The sequence below is a fragment of the Lepisosteus platostomus genome, chromosome 20 (assembly GCF_059453375.1).
Source record: "Lepisosteus platostomus isolate fLepPlt1 chromosome 20, fLepPlt1.hap1, whole genome shotgun sequence".
Classification (NCBI taxonomy): domain Eukaryota; kingdom Metazoa; phylum Chordata; class Actinopteri; order Semionotiformes; family Lepisosteidae; genus Lepisosteus; species Lepisosteus platostomus.
In genome coordinates, this window is record NC_142630.1 from 16055273 (window position 1) to 16075573 (window position 20301).

The 20301-nt window shown below is 47.0% G+C and overlaps 1 protein-coding gene across 5 annotated transcripts in view; it reads right to left on the minus strand.

Moving 5' to 3' along the window:
- Window positions 1-20301, minus strand: part of adcy7 (adenylate cyclase 7) — a 56180-nt gene that overhangs the window by 4774 nt on the left and 31105 nt on the right. For 3 of the 5 annotated variants that reach the window (XM_088614031.1, XM_088614033.1, XM_088614034.1), the window contains 20 exons: window positions 19704-19868; window positions 16529-16678; window positions 14813-14973; window positions 13002-13113; window positions 12454-12581; window positions 10329-10487; window positions 9881-10013; window positions 9177-9362; window positions 8864-8907; window positions 7797-7856; window positions 7137-7217; window positions 6800-6869; window positions 6379-6476; window positions 5236-5320; window positions 4908-5045; window positions 4531-4626; window positions 3475-3647; window positions 2485-2590; window positions 1726-1926; window positions 104-250 (listed from right to left, as the gene is read on the minus strand). In XM_088614031.1, the coding sequence (XP_088470157.1) occupies window positions 104-250; window positions 1726-1926; window positions 2485-2590; window positions 3475-3647; window positions 4531-4626; window positions 4908-5045; window positions 5236-5320; window positions 6379-6476; window positions 6800-6869; window positions 7137-7217; window positions 7797-7856; window positions 8864-8907; window positions 9177-9362; window positions 9881-10013; window positions 10329-10487; window positions 12454-12581; window positions 13002-13113; window positions 14813-14973; window positions 16529-16678; window positions 19704-19868 (2493 nt within the window). The remainder of the gene's footprint in view (window positions 1-103; window positions 251-1725; window positions 1927-2484; window positions 2591-3474; window positions 3648-4530; window positions 4627-4907; window positions 5046-5235; window positions 5321-6378; window positions 6477-6799; window positions 6870-7136; window positions 7218-7796; window positions 7857-8863; window positions 8908-9176; window positions 9363-9880; window positions 10014-10328; window positions 10488-12453; window positions 12582-13001; window positions 13114-14812; window positions 14974-16528; window positions 16679-19703; window positions 19869-20301) is intronic. The other 2 variants (XM_088614035.1, XM_088614036.1) reach the window with 2 other exon arrangements.

A 20301-nucleotide genomic window follows, 5' to 3' on the forward strand; every position in this document is an offset into this window, starting at 1 on the left:
TTCCCCCAGACCTGAACACATTTTTTTTATGCAAGGAAACAGTCAGTCATGCTGCACGCTGGCTTGACGTATTAATGTAACGTCAGCCGGGATAGCAACTGACCTCATCGAAGTCCGCGATGATTTCATTCAGCAGCCTCAGGCACTCCAGCCCCTCCTTGTTGATGTCGCACTCGGTGTAGAACTCCTTGAAGTCCGGCACGGACGCGAACATCACACACACGCAGTCGTACGATTTGTAGTACAAATCCTGAAACACCACAAGAAGTGACACACCCCCCACCCCATCCCCAGCATCCACTGTTAGTATCCTAGTTCCAGCGGACGACCGCAACAGCAACAAAAAAAGACAGAAAACGGCAAAGTGATTTAGACTGCAGGCAACCGGCAGCACTCTCTTGTAATGGAAATGAAGGTGCCGAATGAGGAATGAGCACACGCTGCCGAATACAATACACAAAGACCTTCCACACTGCCTGCAGCAGACACAAATGCCACACAGGGAGGGAATATAAAGGCCTGTCTGCTTACCTAACTGACACTAAAAACTCTGTCTGCATGTGGCTCAATTAAACTGGGTACTAGTTTCCTGCAGTCTGGACTGCAAAAGTAAACCAGGGTTTTGCCGTCTCGCAGGTCCAAGTGCCGCTGACAGAAACCTACACCACGAACAGCCACTCTTCTCAGCTTCTTTCTTCCGAAGAGACCTTCCTAGTTCCTCAATTACTTTTTTTCCCACAAATGCCAATCCATGCGAAATTCGAGCAGAACACTTCACGCCAAGGCCCTGTGAAGCACAGGCGCCGAGCGGGTCCCTGCGTGCTCAGTGATTTATAAAACACACCACAGGGGAGCAGATCTCGGCACCACTTGTAGCGGGTAATCATCAACCACACCAGGCAACCGATGACAACTGCCTGGGCTACTAGTGTGAGGAAAATGCGAGAAATGATCGTTGAAAGCTGTAAAATTCCAGAACTAAGTGTCGCTTTTTATCGTATTACATTACTACTCACTTAAAGCGCATGTTATGTAGAAAACGAAGCTAAGGCACTGTAAACCAACTCACCTTTATATGTGATTTACCCATGCTAAAGTATAACATAAAATTAAAAAAAACACATTGATGATATAAATCCTGATATATAAATCGTAGCTGCATTAAAAGTGGTTTACATTTTAAGTTGGGAGGGGGGGTTGTGTCGTATTTGAGCTTTGTATCGGACTATAGTTTTAAAATGAACAGGAACTGACTGAGCAGTAGATACAGTACTTCACTCTGTGTCCCAAGAGGCCGTCCTGTAACGCCCTCACTCCGAAGTGAGCAATGAGTGTGGGTGAGCGCTGTGCCCAGGCAGTTCTGGGAAGAAAGTGGTTTTCCAGGAGGCTGGGTGGCGATGTAGGTGGCAGGCTGGTGCACAGACAAGTGATGTCACAATGGAGGAGGAGGAAGGGGGGGGCAGGAGGAAGTCAGGACAGTGACTCAATACACATTAATGAGCACCAGGGCTGCACTCAGTCCACATCCCCGCACACTGACCGCTCCCCTCCAGCACAGCGAGGGGCGCCCCACATGGACAACAATTTCAATTTGTCAGTGTGGGGGGACTGGAAACCGACCGCCCATCCTGATGTCAGAAAAGGGGAGAGAGGTTTGGGGTGGGGGTGTTCGCTATCCACATGTCAGTGGTGAAGTACTGGCACACTCCTGTGTGGGACCCCTACCTTATACTTTTCAGTAAGGAAACTGTTTTTGAGGAATCCCACCTCGTTCTTTTTATTCTCCCCCACGAACAGCGCAGCGACGTGCGCAGGCAGCACGTTCTCCAGCAGCAGACGATTGAGGTTCTCCATGGTCTCGATCTCGTCCTGCTCCTGCCGGTTCTTATTCTTGAGCAGGAAGTCCTGACGGCAGTAGTACTCCATCTGCCCAGAGAGCAAGCGCAGCACAGTGTGTTCGGCAGTCATCATGCAGGAAACCCACTCCGGGCTTCTGGTGTGCATTCTACACACGCTCTCAATCACCAAGGTGAAGGATCACATGAATAATATTTTACACAATTAGTTCTGCATAATTGCTTTTGGCTCCTGGCCAGTCGCAGCTGTAAGGCTTAAGCGTTTTACCAAGTTACGTCATCTGGACTGTCAACCAAAAGGCACACAGGCACTAAACAAAAACTCAGAACAGAACATTCTTTTTTTTTTACACATGGGGCTATGGGAGTCTGAAACCAGCTACCCAGCCATGCAGTTCAAGCCGATATCCTGGCTCCTTAAGGAACATACTGCAAACGAGATCTGGCCCATTTGCAGTTAGTAGTTAATTGATCTGAGGATCTCATGCATGTTTCCTGAATGGAACCAGCAGATCTGCTTCACTTCCTCCAGCACTTCCACTCCAGAAACAGGGGCGCACAGCCCGAATGGTCTTCGACTTTCTTCTCAAGACATCAGACAGTGGGGTACGCGTGCAGCTGTGCCTACCTGCCTGGTCAGAGTCAGCATGGTGATCAGGAAGAGCGTGATGTAGACACAGCTCATCACCTGAGGGTCCTTCATGATGCCCGACTCCTGGAGAACAGATCCGTTACTGGAAGACAGGAAGGAACATCACGTAACCCAGTGCTCTCTCAGGCAGCACTGCTGCAGAGAGCTGAGCCAATTCGGGATACAAAACAGGCATTGTAAGTGTATTGTCCAAGACAGGAGAACCAGTAATGGAATTTCAGACACAATCCAATTTACACAGCTGTAAACAAACACATTTACCTTTATTAAGACTACCACAACCATAGATCGCTTCTGATTCCCTAAGGACAGGTCCATAAAATTGTTATTTGATTTATTTGTGTTTTTAAAAATGCAGTTAATTCAGAGAGCTGGAGTCTCAAAACAGAGATGAAGGCATGCCCATAAATACACCAATACTGGAAATCTATACATATAACTCTTAACAGTTTAGTAAATGTGAATACACCATTTGAATTTTCTGTTACGTACTTGGGCAATTTCGACTTTGATGATACTGAAGTAAAGGACAGATATATATTAAGGATTCTTCCAGCAGCTAGTAAAAAACTAATTAAAATGCTTTATAAAAGAACCTCCAACACATGAACAATGGGTTAATGTTGTGAATGAGATCTATATAATGGAAGAAATAAACTTTTCTTTCTAGACTTTTTTGTTGTTTGTTGTGTTTCTTATCAAACAATTGTATTTTTTTTTGTATGACCCTCCATACCTGCTGGCACAGTGTAAATAGTTCATTTTGTGCAGTATATACCCTGTATCAAAAATGTAAGATGAAGGCACATGTTTATTCTGCTGTTTTGGTTATGTTCTGTTTGTAAACCCTTTCATCGCTAAATAAAAAGATTATAAATAAAAATAAACAGAGATGAAGGCACGAGGCAGCCAGTGGTGTGTGCTGGGGCTCTGCTAGGGCGCGTGGTACAGGGAAGGGGATCTCACCTAATGTTGTACAGCACTTTGCTGTAGCAATCGAAGAGCTCCTTCTTTGAGTACAGGATGATGATGTAGTAAACCATGGAGGCCAGAGTGAGGAAGGTGAGTTTGACTTCGAAGCTGATGCGTAGGAAGACCCCACAGGCCACCAGGCCCAGAATACAGCAGTACACAGAGTACTGAGGAAAACAAAGAGGATATTACTGACATGAAAGAACTCTTTCTTTTTCAAGACCAGTCCAGGACAATTCAAGAAATTGTCCTTGTCCATTATAGTCTCTGAAACTACTGACCGAACTTGGTTTTCGGTTTGTTTCTGATCGCAACACAATTGGACATGACTCTGTGTGTGACTTTCTTGACACTTGACACACATCCTTGGACACTCAGCCCAGCTGACAGCAGCACACTCAAGCCCGACAGTCAGCTGTGTGCCAGTGTCCACAGACACATCTTCCTTTATTAACGTCCACAAGGTAAATCCTCAGAAATACTAAATACTACACTCCGAGACAGCAGTGCAATGCAAACACAACAGAGCTGCTGACTCTTTAGTTGTAATAATGTATTCAATCAATCATTCTGTATGGTATAGCACCCACCACAACACTTTTCCTAAGAGCGGTTCATAGTCTTTGATTGCAGTTAAAAATATAACAGTATATAACAACAGTAGCACAGCTACATAAGCAGAACATAACTCTCAGCGGGTGAAGTCTCTGGAGGTCCCAGGGCTGATGGGTGCCCCCTCTCCAGGCAATGTGCTTGTGTTGCGTTAATTATGTTGGATTGTGAGCAGTGTTTCATTTGTCATTTACATACTTTAACCTAAAGCCACTTACAGAAATAGCAGGGATCAGCTATGTCTCAACATCTACCACTGCAGAGTTCCTGACAAGAGGGATATACTACCAGAGTGTATCAGCTTTAGAGCTCAGCCAGGAACGATAATCAGATGAACAAAGCCAGGCCTTTAACTTGGAACCTCCTGGCACCCAACCCCCCACCTTAAGCCTTTACCATCTGAAAACCTGCACGCCTCTGGGAGTGGGTGGTACTCACTGGCAGGTAGAACAGCCCAAAGTCCACGTTGCTGCTGTCTGAGGCGTTAGAGGGGATGTAATCGGGGTTGCACCGGTCTGGCTGAGTAAAGATGCACTGCAGGAGGGAGGAGTGGGACTCATTCAGCTAAAGATTCAGCTGTTCATGAGCTGCATCATCTTCTTCTGCTTTCAAATAAATACCCACCTATCTCTTCATACTCCCTCAAGACTATGCTAAATTAACCAACATAGGCTACTCACAGTACCCAAAAAAACGGTTAAATAAGCAGACAGGGGTACACTTGATCAAATCTGGTCATTGCAAGTCCCCACACTCTGTTCAAGAAAGAAATCCCGGTGCATACGAAGAGATGGGGAGGAGAGCGCGGTCTTTACCAGGTTGAACACGGCGATGATCAGGATGACCGCAGTGGAGACGATGGCCAGTGGGAGGCGCACAAACGTCTTCTTTACCACAGCCTCAGACATTGTCCCCAGCCACTGACAGGAAGCCAGTCGCTCTGGGAAACACCGCTGTCCAGAGGAGGAAAACCAGAGAGGAAGAGAATGGGGAGTGTGAGGAGGTAGGAAGGGTGAAACGTACAACTGTCGAGAGTCGCAACCCTTTTCTGCCCAAGTACAAACAACCCACAGAAAAGGGCTCAACAAGCTGTCGTCAAAGCTGTAGTGCGTCTCTGTCCAGCATGGGAAGCCTGAGACTCACCAACAGGTTTCCAGCAAAACAGATGCTGAAGGTAAGCAGGAGGACACAGGCCGACACCCCAAACGATACGCCCAGCATCGTAGACCTGGGGGCACAGGGGACAAGAGCACAATTACAGACGAGAGGAGGCAGTTCTCCACTTCTAGCTCAGTGATTCTAGGGCCACATCCAGCTGTTTCTTGTAAGAAATCAGGGTATTGTCTTCATTACTCTGCTCTCCTCCCCACTGAGAGCTGGTGTGTGGGGAGCGGACTGGAGCATCACCCACGTGGGGCTGCACACTGGTGGTGGTGGAGGGGATCCTCATTACCTGTAAAGTGCTTTGAGTGGAGTGTCCAGAAAAGCACTATATAAATGTAAGGAATTCATAATAATAATGTATTATGTATTTGGTAAAGAAGTGCCTCTTATTTTCAGTTTCTCAGCTTTTAATGCACTTTCACACAGTTTCCACATGTCCTCTGGTTTGTGTTTCAGGGGTCGTTCTGAGCAGATCTGCATCTGTAGATGGGTTTGAGGATTTTGAACACCAATATATGGTTCGTGTCAAGCAGTGCAGACACCCTAACAGACTGCCCAAGACTTTCTTTTGGTCCGTACTATGCAAGGAACAGCGAAATACACAACAAGGAGCTCAGGTGTTCTTGTTTCTTGGTAGATTAGAACATGACACTGGTCACGTCTGACACTGGTGCTGGTTTCATTATTATTTCGCCACTCGGACATAGTCTGCCACTTCACAGTAGCATCTTGAGGAAGAAGGTGAGAGAATAAGAAGGCTTCTTTTCGGAGGATGGCTGGTATTCAACAAGGTGAGGGAACAGGAAAGAGCTGTAAGCCAGTGTACCGATGATCACAGGGACAAACATGTTGTGACAAAGAGCACAAGCATAAAATTGTCTGGAGATGGGATTAGATGCGCCCAGATCACCCTGAAGCTCTCTCCTCCTATTGCAGGATGACCTGCTTGCACTCGAATTAACTAAATTGAAAAAGACTGGTGCCCTAGTGCTTACTACACTAAGTGCCTTACTACAAAGGAATCAACTCAAGGTGGACAAAAAGTCTCCTTTCACCTCTCTGACTTTAATGTTACCAGGCTGACTGGATCCCTTGAAGCCTACAGGAGGAGAAATCACTCACTGTTTTGCCACAAACATCTGGACCACGAAGATGCAGAAGAATATGAACGTGGCGCAGGCAATGTAGTACTTGAAGCCAGAAAGATCGATGGCACGATACTGCAAAAGAGAAGCCGCACGGCAGACAGTAAATGACCATGTTCGCTCTTTACAAGTGATTTCAACCATAGCCATTGTATTGCTCCAACTGACATCACCCTGAAATGTTTCTCTGCGCTGCACAGCTGTCAGATGGATAGGATTGCCTGTGCAGATGTCTACAAGCAGAGTTCCTATCTGAAAAACCTCAACGTGGCAAAACCATAGAATGCACTTAGCATGGTCCTGTTTATATGCATACTTGCTTCCACTAACCTGCAGTATGCATTACAGTTCAGAAGTTATAAGCAACAGAATGGTCACCCTGTACATAAGTAACATACCTGCTTTTCCAGCTCTTTCTTAGTGAACCACAGGGTGAGGCTGAAGATCTCCTCTGATTTAATCCACTGCCTGAGGAAAGGATCACCAACACTGGCATGAGGACCTTGGCTGTCATCCTGTCTGCACATCATGCTCTTCTGACAACAGGCACTGCCGATCCCTGGATTAATCGCTTTCCCAGATCCCTTTTCCCTTACTAGGCTGTTGTCTTCCAGGTGCTCAGCTCAGGTTTCCATAAACTGGAAATTTGTATTCCCCCCATCCCATGCAGTTTACACATGCCAGCCAATTCAGCGTAATGAGCAATTGAAAAACATTAACATGAGAGGTCCGTACTTGCTAGAGCTGAGTCCGTCAATGGTCATGATCATTTTGTTGTGAAGCTCCTCGTCGAACTTGCTCTTCTGTGACTTGTTCCTGCAGAGGGGAGAGGTGGAGAGAGTGAGGCAGAGTGGACTAAGGGGTGCACAGTGTTGTGCTGCCCAGCCATGCGGGTTAGTGCTCTGCCAGACCATGACCGTCCCGCAGCCCAACACCAGACACTCGTGCGCAGTGCAGGGCGAGTGTCACTCCGCGGTCTTGGCAAATTAGTGCGAGAGAGGCAAGAGTGAGATTCTTGTGCATTTCAGAAAGGGACTGGAGCATGCCAAACACACCTTGGGAAGATAGCAGCCTAACCAAAACAGATCAAAACTGGTACTGACGTGGTGGAGGGGGACCTCTAGAGCATTTCCGGACACCACACATTTCTTGTCTAAGTTTCATATACCGAAAGCAAAGGTGAACTTGGTCAGGGGGTAATAAGGGGAGATCTGCGCACGTCAGAGTTGTTAATAGCCATGCTGGTTGTTCTGGGTATGATGCCAGTCTCTGGAGGGCCTACATGTCCAGGAGGACAGACAGACAGGAAGACAGGTGAGTGTTAGTGGAGCTCTGCCACGTTGCCACTTGCTTCTGGAAGTTGGGAGTGAAGGCCGGGCAGGGCATGCCACTCACTTATAGCTGGTGAAGGGAGAGGCAGGGAGGTAGAACAGCTCCTCGAGAGATTCGTCCAGGCTGCCAGAGTGGACAGTGAGAACAATCACACACATTGAACATCTCACAGGGACGGGACTGGGAGTGCACGATGACCACCGACTCAACACAGTGAAGCCAAGCTACAAGCCCTCAGCCTGGCGTGATGCCCGGGCCTGTTCTTGCAGTCCCACCAGGCTGGGCACACAGGCAGCACGCAGTCAGACAGGGACAGGAACAGCACAGTAGAATCACAGCACAAACAGAATCACAGATGACATAAGTGACATCTGCTTTAGAGCATAACTACAGTGAAAAACAATTAGGTCTCCCAGCACCTCTGCCCCCAAAGCCACACTGTGTTACTAACAGCTGCATTCTAGTATTTCACAAGCTTTTGCTTTTTTTTCTTTAAGACTTCTGAAGGTAGTTCACTCCAACATAAAGGGTCCAATTCAGATTACAAGCTATTTCCAAGCATTTGTCATACATGCAGAATAGCTTTGCTGTAGAGTGAAAGAGCAAAATAACATCCCAACTTTCTGTGCCTCCTGTGTCCCCGATCCCTTAGCCCCATAATCAAACACTACTGAATGCATTCCGTTTACTACTCCATTACAAGGCATTACACTCTGCAGTGAAATAAAGGACCACTGGTCCTTTCAGAGAGATATAAAGTCAAAAGCTATGTCATAGGAATCATACAGAGCTGGTGAAAAAAACAGCACAGAGTAGAATTAGAGGTCTGGACCTGTGACTACAAGGTAACTGCGATTTCAATAAGGCTCCTCCAGTTAAAATACCCAGGTGTGCAATTGGACACAAATGTAAGTCACTTTGGATGAAAGCACCACCCTCATTTCTAACACTGTGGCATTAAGCATTAAGCATTAAGCCTTCCAAACAACAGGTGAATCCAGACACCTCCAGGTTCTCTGTTCATCTCTGAATTCCAGGGTCACTGCAGATCCCAGAGCGTTCCAGCGAGCTTCTCTTCTGTGTTTGGACTGATATTGTGGCCGAATTATTTGAGCAGCAGAAATGCTTACCTGTCTGTGGTCTTTGGGCCAGAGATTGATCGCAAGGGCATGTCCTGAAAGTGAGAAAGACACACTTAAGTATGACTGGAAAGACCTGTTTTTTACGACAGGAAAAAGTCTCAACTTGCAGAATCATTGTCATTAATGTCAGAACTGAGCAGTGTCAGACACTTCAGGTTTATGTGCAAACGTCATTCCCTCAACTGGGGAAAGGGTTCCTTGAGCTTCAACACCCCAAAACTCAAGGAGCACTGCCGGTGAAAACTGAGAGGAGCCCGTGTCCGCCGAGCGGCATGGCGGGGGGCTCTGGGGCTGGGGGTACCTTGCGCAGTTTGCCATTGGCGAGCGCGTCGCTGGCAAACCCCTCCCGGCTCTGCAGGTGGGCAAAGGGCTTGGCGGCCCCCCAGGACTCCAGGTAGCGGGTCATCCTGACGGACGCTCTCATCTTCAGCCCGTCGTTCACTTTAGGCTTGGGTAAGTGCCGGCTGTTGGAGGACTGGTCCTTCGACTGGGGGAAGAAGGACAGGTAACCGTTAGAGACGCACCATTAACCTGAGCCCCACCATGGGCAAAATGGTCGTCTTTCTCAACACAGAGGTACAAGGGGTCCTCGCGCTCTAATACTGTCTGTACCAGCCCTGCAACAACACTTAAGGCAGAGAGACCAGACACCATTGGTGTCTACTCCATTGTGGGCTTGGAAAATGGCGAGACTCCGCAAGACAGCCAGCATGACCACACCACTGGGAAGAGGAAGACAGTCTCACGATGCCTCATGTCTAGACTCCACCCACCATCCATTAGAGCTACGAACAGCAGCTAAGGACCATGACAGAAAAGCCAGGCCCCCAGCACTTCTCCGCTGGGAACAGATCGGTCTCCAGCGATCAGGCAACCGGCGATCTAACTGCATGTGTAAGATGGGAGGGGAAGCAAGCTTGTGGAGTTGAGCCCCTCTGACAGGAGGGCGCTACCTCCCGGGCCTGTGGGTGTGCAGAGAAGCAGCGCGCGGGCTGAGGTTCTCACCCGGGGGTCGATGACCAGGTAGGTCCGGATGTTCAGCTCTTTGAGGTAGGGGTCGCGCAGGTGCCCGTTGCCCTCCTCCACCTCGTAGGCCTTGTTAAGGTGTTTCAGGGTGGCGTCTGTGATGTGGACGCGCCTGCAGAGAGTCGCCAACAACCACAACAACTTTCAACACGGCAACCCTGCACTCTGACTCAAGATCCTGTATCTCCGGGGGGGCTGGGGAGCAGCAGCAGCATCTAGCCCCCAGTCCTAGGCCAGGAGCTAGGCTCTGAGTCTTGTTAAAAAGAACAAATTCAAAATGATCATTTTAACTGAGCGATCTAAAATATGGAAGACATGGAAGATACGTTCATTTCAGAGCTTTTGATTCTCCCCTGCATTCAGGATTCTTAACAGCCGCGCGCTTGTGCCACGGCCATGACCGGCCTTCCCACAGGGCTGCACTCACCCGGGCAGGCCTCCAGACTCCATGTGATTGGCTAGGGTGACGTCATGTGACCACACGTCGAACTGCCACTTGCGGAGGCCGATGACGCCGCACAGCACGTTGCCCGAGTGCACGCCGACCCGCATGTTGATGTCCACGCCCGTCGCCTCCCGCACCTGCCTGGGGACACAGGGAGGCACGGTCACGCACACCTGCGCCACATCTGCCAGACCTGGCAGCGAGCTGCACTTTTCGGCTCGGCAGCTCCCCTGCATGAATAAACACCTGGCTACAGCGTCGGCAGCTGTTTCCTGATCCCAGCCACAGCTGCTGTCCATGAGCAAAACACATCCACACTGCTCAGGAGGAGCGTGTCTCTGACCTCTGGCCCTCTGTCTGGCAGGTGACAGCCGCTCAAGTCACTGACCAGCTGACAATTCAGGAAACAGCTGGAAGGAGGGACCACCATGATCCTGGCTTCACATCTGGGCTGATGGATTTGTCAGCTCTTTGCAGTGCACTAGCGAGGCCTCACTTGGAATGTTCGGTTCAGTGTTGGGTCTCCACACCGCTCAAGGGATATTCTAGCAATATCCTCAGAGCAGCAACAAGACAGTTACGGTCTTATTAGACTGTCATGTGTGAAATCTCGCCCATCATGAACGAAAGGGACTGAGAGATCAGCCGTAAGGTCTGAAGGAGTACAGACAGGGTTAGGCCAGGAGATTTCACACTCTGTAGAGAAACAAGGACCCATGGTGTGTGAGACTAAGAAGGAATTTGTTTAGGATGGAGAACAGGAAACACTTCTTTGCACAAGAGGTTGAGGCTAAGAAATGTCCTGATGCAAGTTTAGTTTTGGTTAGCTACTAAATTACCAATGGCGTTCTCTCATTTCTGTCCTTTCTTATTCAGATGAGGTCATGTTCTGATAATCTAATAATAAAAAGTAATCACTATCATGTAGATCATGCCTAAAAATATATAGTCTACAATATAAGGCAAAACATATATCATTCAGATTATGAAAAATGGGGTTTGGGCTGTCCTGGAGTGGTAGCAAAATGGAATAGCCTAATCAACTGCAGTGAACCTTGCCTTTTAATGTGTTTCTCAAAACATGTTAAAGGGGGCAAATACCTAGAAATGTGTTTAAAATAGCATTAGTAGCCCAACCTACTTTTCTGAAAGAATAGAAACAAAGTGCTAGTTGCCTTGGAAATACAGTATTCTTAAAACCCCTTGACTGTGACAAAATCTCTGCACTTTCCAAAGAACCTCACAGCTGAAAAGCTCAAATGACCGACCAGTTTCAGGCCTTTTGGTAGAAGGCATCACTAATTATTAAGGTATTAATCAATCTTAGAAAAGAGCAAGAGAAGGAAAGCAGCTATACGGGGATTTTACTGCTCTTAGCTAAGCTGACACTGTCCTGCAAAGGAGCATGACATGTTTTAACATCATTAAAGAACATGGTACAAAGCCAACAGTTACAGCTTACTGGCACTGCAGTAACTCAGGATGTGTCGAAATGACAGCAATGACTGTGCATTTAGTAAAAAAAATGCTTTTTTACTCTAATAGAGTAACAGTCTTTAAGGTTAAATTTGAAAACTATGTAACTGTACTATCTAGTGCTATAACTCAGAAGCCCATGTTATCCCCTGGAATGTTTACAGTACACCACAGAGACCTGACTGCACTATGAGCTGGTCCTCATGTTTCTTACTCGCACTGAGATGCCTTTATACCTCTTAGAACCTCTAAGGCCTTTGTACTGTGCTTCTGTTGCCCAAGAGTCAGTTTGCTAAATCTGCCAGTTAATGAGTAAAGTATCAATAAAATGACAGAAAGTTGTAGAAATGTAAAGATGATTCACATGGGATCCCTCATTTGATCAGAGCTAAGAAATGGAGTGAAAATGCCCTCTAATCCAGCAGCACACAAGACTGGCCCCAGAGACCCTGTGGAGTTTTCAGTCTATCGTTCCAAGCTCTCCATCTTCTCAACCGGACAAATCCGACAGCCTTTCCCAGCATGTTGTTCCGGATGGTTTGACCCTCCAGGATCCGGGCAGCCGTTGTGCAGTGCCCACTGCCCTGTCTGTTCCTTCTGCCCACTGCCCCCCCCAGTCCCCTGCACTCACTTGATAGCCTCACACATGTCCAGGCCCATCTTCACACAGTTCTTGGCATGTTTGGGCAGAGACACTGGCAGCCCGGACACACAGTAGTAACAGTCTCCTAAAATCTTTATTCTCATGCACTCATTTTCCTGCAAAAAAAAAACAGAACACCAGTAAGAAATCGGTATGACCTGAGACCTCCTTCACCTCCTCCAGTTGCACAGAACACAAGTACGAACACACTGACTCCACTAGGCCACTTGCTGAAAAGCGCTGCCCACTGAAGCCCAGGTCTGAGGCTCAGATTCCTGGTCTTGTCCACAAAGTAACACCCTGAACACAGCAACATGCTTCTAACACTGACAATGAGAGCAGAAGAACTTCCATTCAGCTCTTCAAACATGCGCTCTTTTTGCCAAAATACATTTAGGAATGCAGGAGGTTATTTTCAGCAGTGTTGCCAGGACTCCCACACATTGCAAGGAAGAGAAGCTTAACACAAGTCCATGTCCATGGTACATAAAAAGGCAAAAGGTGCCAGCTGCCGGCTGCCCCTTGCAATGACTTGCCTTGGCAATCTGGTCAAACTTCCCAAACAGCTCGTTGAGCATGATCACCAGCTCCTTGGGTGAGCAGTCACTGGCCAGCCGGGTGAAGCCCACGATGTCGGCGTAGAGGATGCTACAAACGACAACCACACGAAGGCCATCAGCGGAGCATGCTGGAGCCTGGCCTCGCACAGCCATGCAGCTGCAGGGCAAGAGCTACAGGATCTGCGAGGAGCTGATCTGTGCATGTGATATACGCACAGATAAATGATTAAGGCATCGGCTAAAATAAGAAAAGTTCAAGCAAAATAACAAGTGACCTGTTGTAATTTGCAGAATAATGTACAGCCAGGCTAGTGGAAAGTCCAGATTGTCCATCTGGGCAATCCGTGCAGGCATGGCCTCCTGTTGCAGCTGCAGCTGCTGCAGCTCATAGCAATACTGACTTATGAGCGATCCCCTGGTCTCCAGAAAAGATTTCCCATGCCCAGGCAGTGTGACAGTGCGAGCAGCTATACTGCATCTGAGTGGAGCTCCAGAGTACTTACTCCTGGCTCCCAGGACCCCAGTATCCTGTGGGCGTCTTTCCTTGTTTCTGAACTGATCACGGGTTTAAAGGGATGAGGACTCTTCCATTTCAAGGGGTCTCGTCTCTGAATCTCCTGGGCGTGTTTTCAAGTCGAGCGTAAAGTAGGCAACTTGAATTCTGCAACTGCTACAGGAGCCGAGAACATTTAAAAGGCTCTAATTAAGTAAATTATATTAGTAAAGGGTTGTTTCAGTAAACGAGAGCTCATTTGGAATGAAATACAGATCTGGAATGAGGAACCCAAAGGCAAGAATGGACAGACCCTGTTCCAGACCTTGTGTCTATCCACTGACTTGACCTGGGACAGCTGCCCTGTAGAGATGTTAATGAATGCCCGGTGTTACCACCCATCTACAGCAGAGCAGTTACAATTGTTTTTCTCTCAGCCCCTTTCTGTTTGTTCACAAAGTCCTTTGCTCTGTCGCACAATTGTCTCTCGTGATGGTCATGAACTTTTCCAGGTCACGTCATCCGGGCTGATTATACAGATCAAAGTAGGATTTGCTGTCCCCCCCCCCAATTTATTTATAATGATAAATGGAACAATCCTTATGACAATTTCCACAAACCTTAAATCCACACAGCTAAAAGAGAGGTCTGGTCCTCACAAAAAGGTACTGTGCCCTAGGAAACAAAGCCCTGCACACTCTGATCTCTCTTCAATTTATTTTTATGGCTATTCAGATAAGGGCTGGGTGGGAGCAGTCTTCTAGCATCTATTATCCTTGCCATAAAGATAACCTTGATGTTGACTTTTCCTATTGTTGGCAAACAGCTAATATTTAGTCTGCTAGCCCAATCGCTGAAGACTCAGAAGATAGGGCCTCACAGCTCTTTAAAGTTTCTTCTGATTCCAGCCGACTCTTCAGCGGGCACACACCAGCGTACAGCACACAAACCTCTCCTGCAACCGAATTCTGAGGCTAACTTTTTTACCAAGGACGGCAGAAATAAGCATGCATTACATATCAAAGTCATGTGACGACGTTGTGAAAAATGTCAGCTGAGGTTATAAATAGATCTTGTGAAATCCTGTGGTACAAAACAGGAACGCCGATAAACACGGAGAGCCTACTCCATTATACAGTTCTCCCACCTACAGACTATTAACTCAAATAAAATACAAGTCCTGGGAGGAAAGCAGAAGCTGCTCAAGAACAATGGGGTAAAAACATCGGAAAAACCTGAAAGACTGAAGAGTGAACAGAAAAGAACAGAGTGTGGGGTTTTCAGTAGCAGCTACCTGACATTCTCGTGCCTCTTGACATAGAGGCTGTGGAAGTTGTTGTCCTTGACCACACGCTGCTGGGCGTCCCTGTCCTCGCACTCTTTCAGCCTCTCGATGATGGCCAGCTTCATCTCCATGGAGATGTAGACGGGCAGCACCGACTGCAGCAGGTTCTCCTGCACAGAGAGGGGGGCAGCTCTCAGGAAGTGGGGGGGGTCTCCAGTGCCCCTCCACTGCAGGCACACCACCACGCCATGTGGGTGAGTTTACCCACAGTGGAATAACAGGCTCTGAGGGCCGTTTACTGTGGCGCATTGTGGTAAAAGCAGAGTAAAATGTAGCACAGAAAAGTAAAATTACACTGAGAGAGGGATGTGCTGTGACACACAAAGCAATGGAAAAACGTGGTTTAAACATGGTGTAATGGTAAAGTCATGGTAAAACTCCAGACATACCTTGCAGATTAATCACAGGAGGTTTAAAGGATAATTTTCTGCTATTCAGAACCCTATAGAGGCCAGATGCCTCTCTCTTCGCTCACTGAAGCCATGCTCTAGTCACTGGGTGAGTTATGATTGATGGATATGCATTCAAAGTAGGGAAACCGCCCAGGAGATATGAAAATAAACCTTAAATATTGAATTCCCTCAGCTGAGGAAACCATGGTTAAGCACTGGGCCTGTCAGCCCTGAGTACAGCAAGAGAAGAGGGCGTGGTGTCAGCTCCAACACACGGCAGGAAATCAGAGGTCAGCTGAGGTCATCCGGGCTGGCTTTCGGGTGGAATAAAGGGCACTGTGCCATCTTGAAAGGCACAACCAGAAGTTAGCTTGGATGATCAAATTGCCAATCTGCCGTTCCTCTTTTACTGTTTTCAGTTTTAGGATCAACCCTGCGGCTAATAACATTTGCTTCAGTTTTACTGCACGTCTGGGGATGTTGCAGGTGAAATGCAGTCATTTGCACAGCTAGAAAGGCCTTGTTTTCCTATAGGTACTGTAGAAGCCAACAGCAGTAGAAGTATATTTAATCAGTTTCATGTTTCATAGCTCAGTTCTCCATTTACAAATGACAATTCCTCTCTCTTTTGCAGTTTAAGCAATCAAGAACGAAATGCTATTTCAGTCTTAAAACTTTCCGGCTAACTGTATTGCAGTTTACCTTATAGATTGTTCCAGGCAATTAGACAGCAAAGAGTTTATGGAAGTGCCAAGACTCAGTGGCCTGTTGGAATATTTTATATTAGGTTTATTTATTCACTTGCCACTTCTATCCAAAGCAGCGTCCTGGGATATGAGCTCACAACCCTGCAGTTCGGAGTCCAGAGCCCTAACGAGAGCAGTGCACCACACTGCTGCTTCTGGAACACAGGACGTTCCTTTGCATGGGCCTGAACTGTGGAAAGCTATAGGATTTCTCCACACCAGCGTCTAAACAGGCCAGCAGTTTATAGAAAAGGACCAATAAGCTGAAATAAGCTGACTTTCCTAAAGAACAATGTCAAGTGTTATATTCTTCTGATAAATATGGAGACCTGTGTGACTGTTCAGCTAATTGTGACATTTTAAAGCATTAAAATCATGTTAGCCTCCTCTGCTCCAGCTGAGACTTCTCCTGCTCCTGGGAGCTGGGTTAAAGTTAAAGGAATCTGACATTTCGTAGGACTACAAAACACTGTCCCAGCACACCCGCAGGCTGATGCCCCGTTCCCCCAGGCCAGTAGGGGACACACCTGCTGTCTCTTCTCGATCTCCAGCTTCATGCGGATCTCCAGGCAGCTCAGCGTGTCCTGGAAGGTCTGCCGCAGGGCACTCTCCATCAGGACCTTGTGGAACGCGCCCACCGCATTCCCACACAGGAAGATCACGACATTGGACAGCAGCTGCAGGCAGGAGGGACACATGAGATCAGGGGTGGCGGGACCGCAGGTAGACAGAGTGAAATACAGTGACAGGCAGGCAAGCAGCCGGACACACAGAATATCCTCTCCTTAGACAGAAAGATACTTTATCGTATACGACTGTGGACATTTGTTTTTGGTTTCTCCCATAAAAGTACGAAACACACAAGCAAGACATAAAAGTCACACAAAATCACATGAAGTACATGAAACCACAACAACAGTATGGAATACATGAATAAACAGGTGGGGAAGGGGGACTACATTTACAGACTGATGGGAGCATTATGAATTGAGAATGGAGTGGGTGTGTGGAATCAGCTGTAATCTCCTTGTCATTCTGAGAACTGTATTGTGAGGTGGGGCTGCTGTTTCCCAATTATTTTTCCTGCTATTTTCACAATCCTGGGACAGTTTGGTTTTCGTTTTGACCCCCAGGTTTCCATACCAAACTGTCACGTTAAAATCCCAGGGTGCCCTCAACAAGGCTTTTATATGACACCTCTAGGACATTTTCACTTACAATAAAGTTCTTCAGTCTTTGAATTAAAAACAGCCTGATTATACCTTTCTATTCCTGCTACAAATCCCGCTGACAAGCACGCACTCTTCCACTTGTTACTCTTCGGCTAACGTCTGCCATGTGACTTCAGCTTTGCACACTGACAGCGAGGTGGAGATGATACATGGTGCTTATAAACATCACGAGTCAATCAAAGCTTTAGTACTTTCCATCACTGTCCCTGGAAACCTCTCCCTATTAGGATCAGCCCACTGACCCATTTTAGTCTGTGGAAAAACCCTCTGAAGCATGCACATACACACGCAGTTTAATGTTGCACACTGAATGTTCTTCTCTAGCTATCTAAATCTCCTTAGCTGGGGGACGGCATTAAAAAAAACTAGCAGTGCATAATGCCTGGATTAAACAAAACAAGCACTGTCCTTAATATGACAGTGTAATCATGTCCTCCGGTAACTTGACCACAAGCAGATTCGGGGCCGGCCTGAGATCCCGTGTTGAATTGTGGTGGGTGTGACAGATTATCAAAGATGCACACTAATGCATGTTCAAAGAGCTGAACTGGCTGTCTGGGATCTGTGCCCAAAGCTGTACTGTAACCAATGCAACCAGTCCATTCAAACACTGAACACTGTCCTCAAAGGAAAATGACTCAAAAGAAAGCACAGTTTGCCCCTTCTCCTGCTGCCCAGTGTCATAGAGCTTTAACAAACCCGAGAGTGTTCACTGGACAGGGAGTGGACAGGGTCAGCCTTGAAAGCAGGTCTGGTGTAGCACACATGCCTGTACAGACTGTATCTGTCCTGTAGGTCAGCTTTCCAATGTCTCTCTGCTCTTTAAGAGCACAAGGACACAAGACAGGTCACAAACGACAGGAAGCCATTCAGCCCATCCAGACAGCTGGTATAGCTGGTAGCTTATATCCAAGGATCTCATCCAGCCATTTCTTGCAATAAGGCAGAGCTCTGGCTTCAACACCATGGCCTGGCAGCTTGTTCCATGCTCCTTTTAATAAAAAGTGCCTCTTGTTCTCAGTTTTAGATCAACTTTCAAATTGTTTCCACTTGTACCCCCTGGCTTGTGTTTCACTGGTGGCTCTGGAGAAATCCACTGGGATGCCCTTGAGGCTGTGATCTGATTAGGGCCCCTCACAATCTTCTAGACTAAGAAAGGTTCAGTTCCTTCAGCCTCTCAGGGTAGCAGTACGTATCACTCTGCTCCTCTCTGGACAGATTCCAGAGCGGCAAGATCTTTTTTATAATGGAACGACCAAAAATGGAGTGCAAGGTGCGTGTCCTCTGGTGAGCATCACTCTGGGTGACAAGGCCACCCATCGCAGGACTCCTTTAAAAGGAGTGGAGTTGAGCAGAGGCCTTCATGTTCCATGAGCACAGCCGGGATCTGTATGGGCTCTGCAGACACCTCCTAGATCAGGGCTACTCTGCACATGGTCCTGCTGATCAGCTCCACTGAGGTGCTTCAAAACAACGAGGAAGCTCAATGGTACACTGACCCTTCATTAATGAAGGAGCCAGTCAGAGCAAAGCTCTTCTGCGGAAGACTGGAAGGGCTCAGGCCTGAGCACCCCAGCTCCAGTCAGTCACAAGCTCCTGGCGGGGAAGGCAAATTCACCACAGCCCACTCAAATCTGAGGCAAAACATCCCGAATACAAGCGCACCAAACACCAAAATGACACGTTCTGTTCTTCAGAAATATAAGAACACTGATTAAAGAGTTGTCTAAGGAATAAATGTCATCATTGCTAATTATTTCCTTGTGCGCTGCCTGCCTGAGGTGTTTTTTTTTGCTGGAGCTCAGGTTACTTGATTCCATTCGCAAACTGACAGCCAGGTCTTTCTGCGTTTTTATGAGAATGTGCACTTCAGAGCTATTTTAGATCTATCCTTTTTACAGGATTTGCCAGTCTGATCACCTTCAGCCTCGATTGTGTTATCAGAGTGTAGTGGAACTCACAGAGCGCTCGCACTCTGGTGAACTTTTGCATCAAAATCCAAATGAAAAGTAGTAGCAGTAGCAGTAGATGCTACTACTTAATAATAATATAATATAATAATAATAATTATTATTATTATTGTTAGGACACGCGTTTTAAGCAGAACACCTGAAATCAAACATTAAACATCAGTGTGAGCACACCTAGTAATAAATCCATGTAAGGGATATCAGGGGCAGAAGAATTGGAATTATTTTCTTTTAAAGGGCAGTACATGAAGTGCATCATAATAGACGCTCAAGCAAGTACCAGATCAGCTTTGCTGCACAACACCAAGATGTGATACAAAATATTGCAAAAAGAAAAAGTACAAAGAGTAGATGAGTTTGTCTAATATATCAGGACTACTGGAATATCTCGTGTCCATGTGCATGACCTTTTTGTTCCTGCTAAAAGGTACAGTACAGCTCTTTCCATGTGGGACTGGAGCTGCAGAAATGTCTCCGCCCACTGTCCAAACAAACAGTACCTGATTGGCTAGAGACTCCGAAGGGGCGGGCCTGAAAGTGGTGAGAGCCACACTGAGGACTATGATGTGGGACAGGGAGGACAGGACACTCAAGATCACAGCGTCTCTCATCTGGAAGGGCAGCATCGTGTAAATTGTGAAGATGATGAAGAGGAAGAAGGGCACCTGAAACGGAAGGAGAGAGTTTTGTCCCACTCACAGAGCCACTGAGAGACGACACTCTGGAATACAATCTCACACAATCTACAACAAACGTCCTACACACGAGTGGCAAGAGGCAGATAAAAAGTAAGAAACTGTGGTAGAAAAAAAGACCCAAAGTGGATTAGTTCATACTTCCGAGTCTTCTGACACCAGCTCTCCTCTTGTCCATGTTTTGATTTCTACGCGTTTGTGAAATTACAGGCTGCGATGACCTAAACTTTTGATTGGTGCATATTTATACAGTCACCACCCGCTCTCCAGAACCCAGGCTACATCTGTCACCTTTTAAACAGCAGAGGAGTTAGAAGAGCAAAGACTCGTAGAGTGGATCTAAACCACATTTAAGGCACGGACCATTTATAAACTAATCTGGTGTTTTAGGATTTTTATGTAA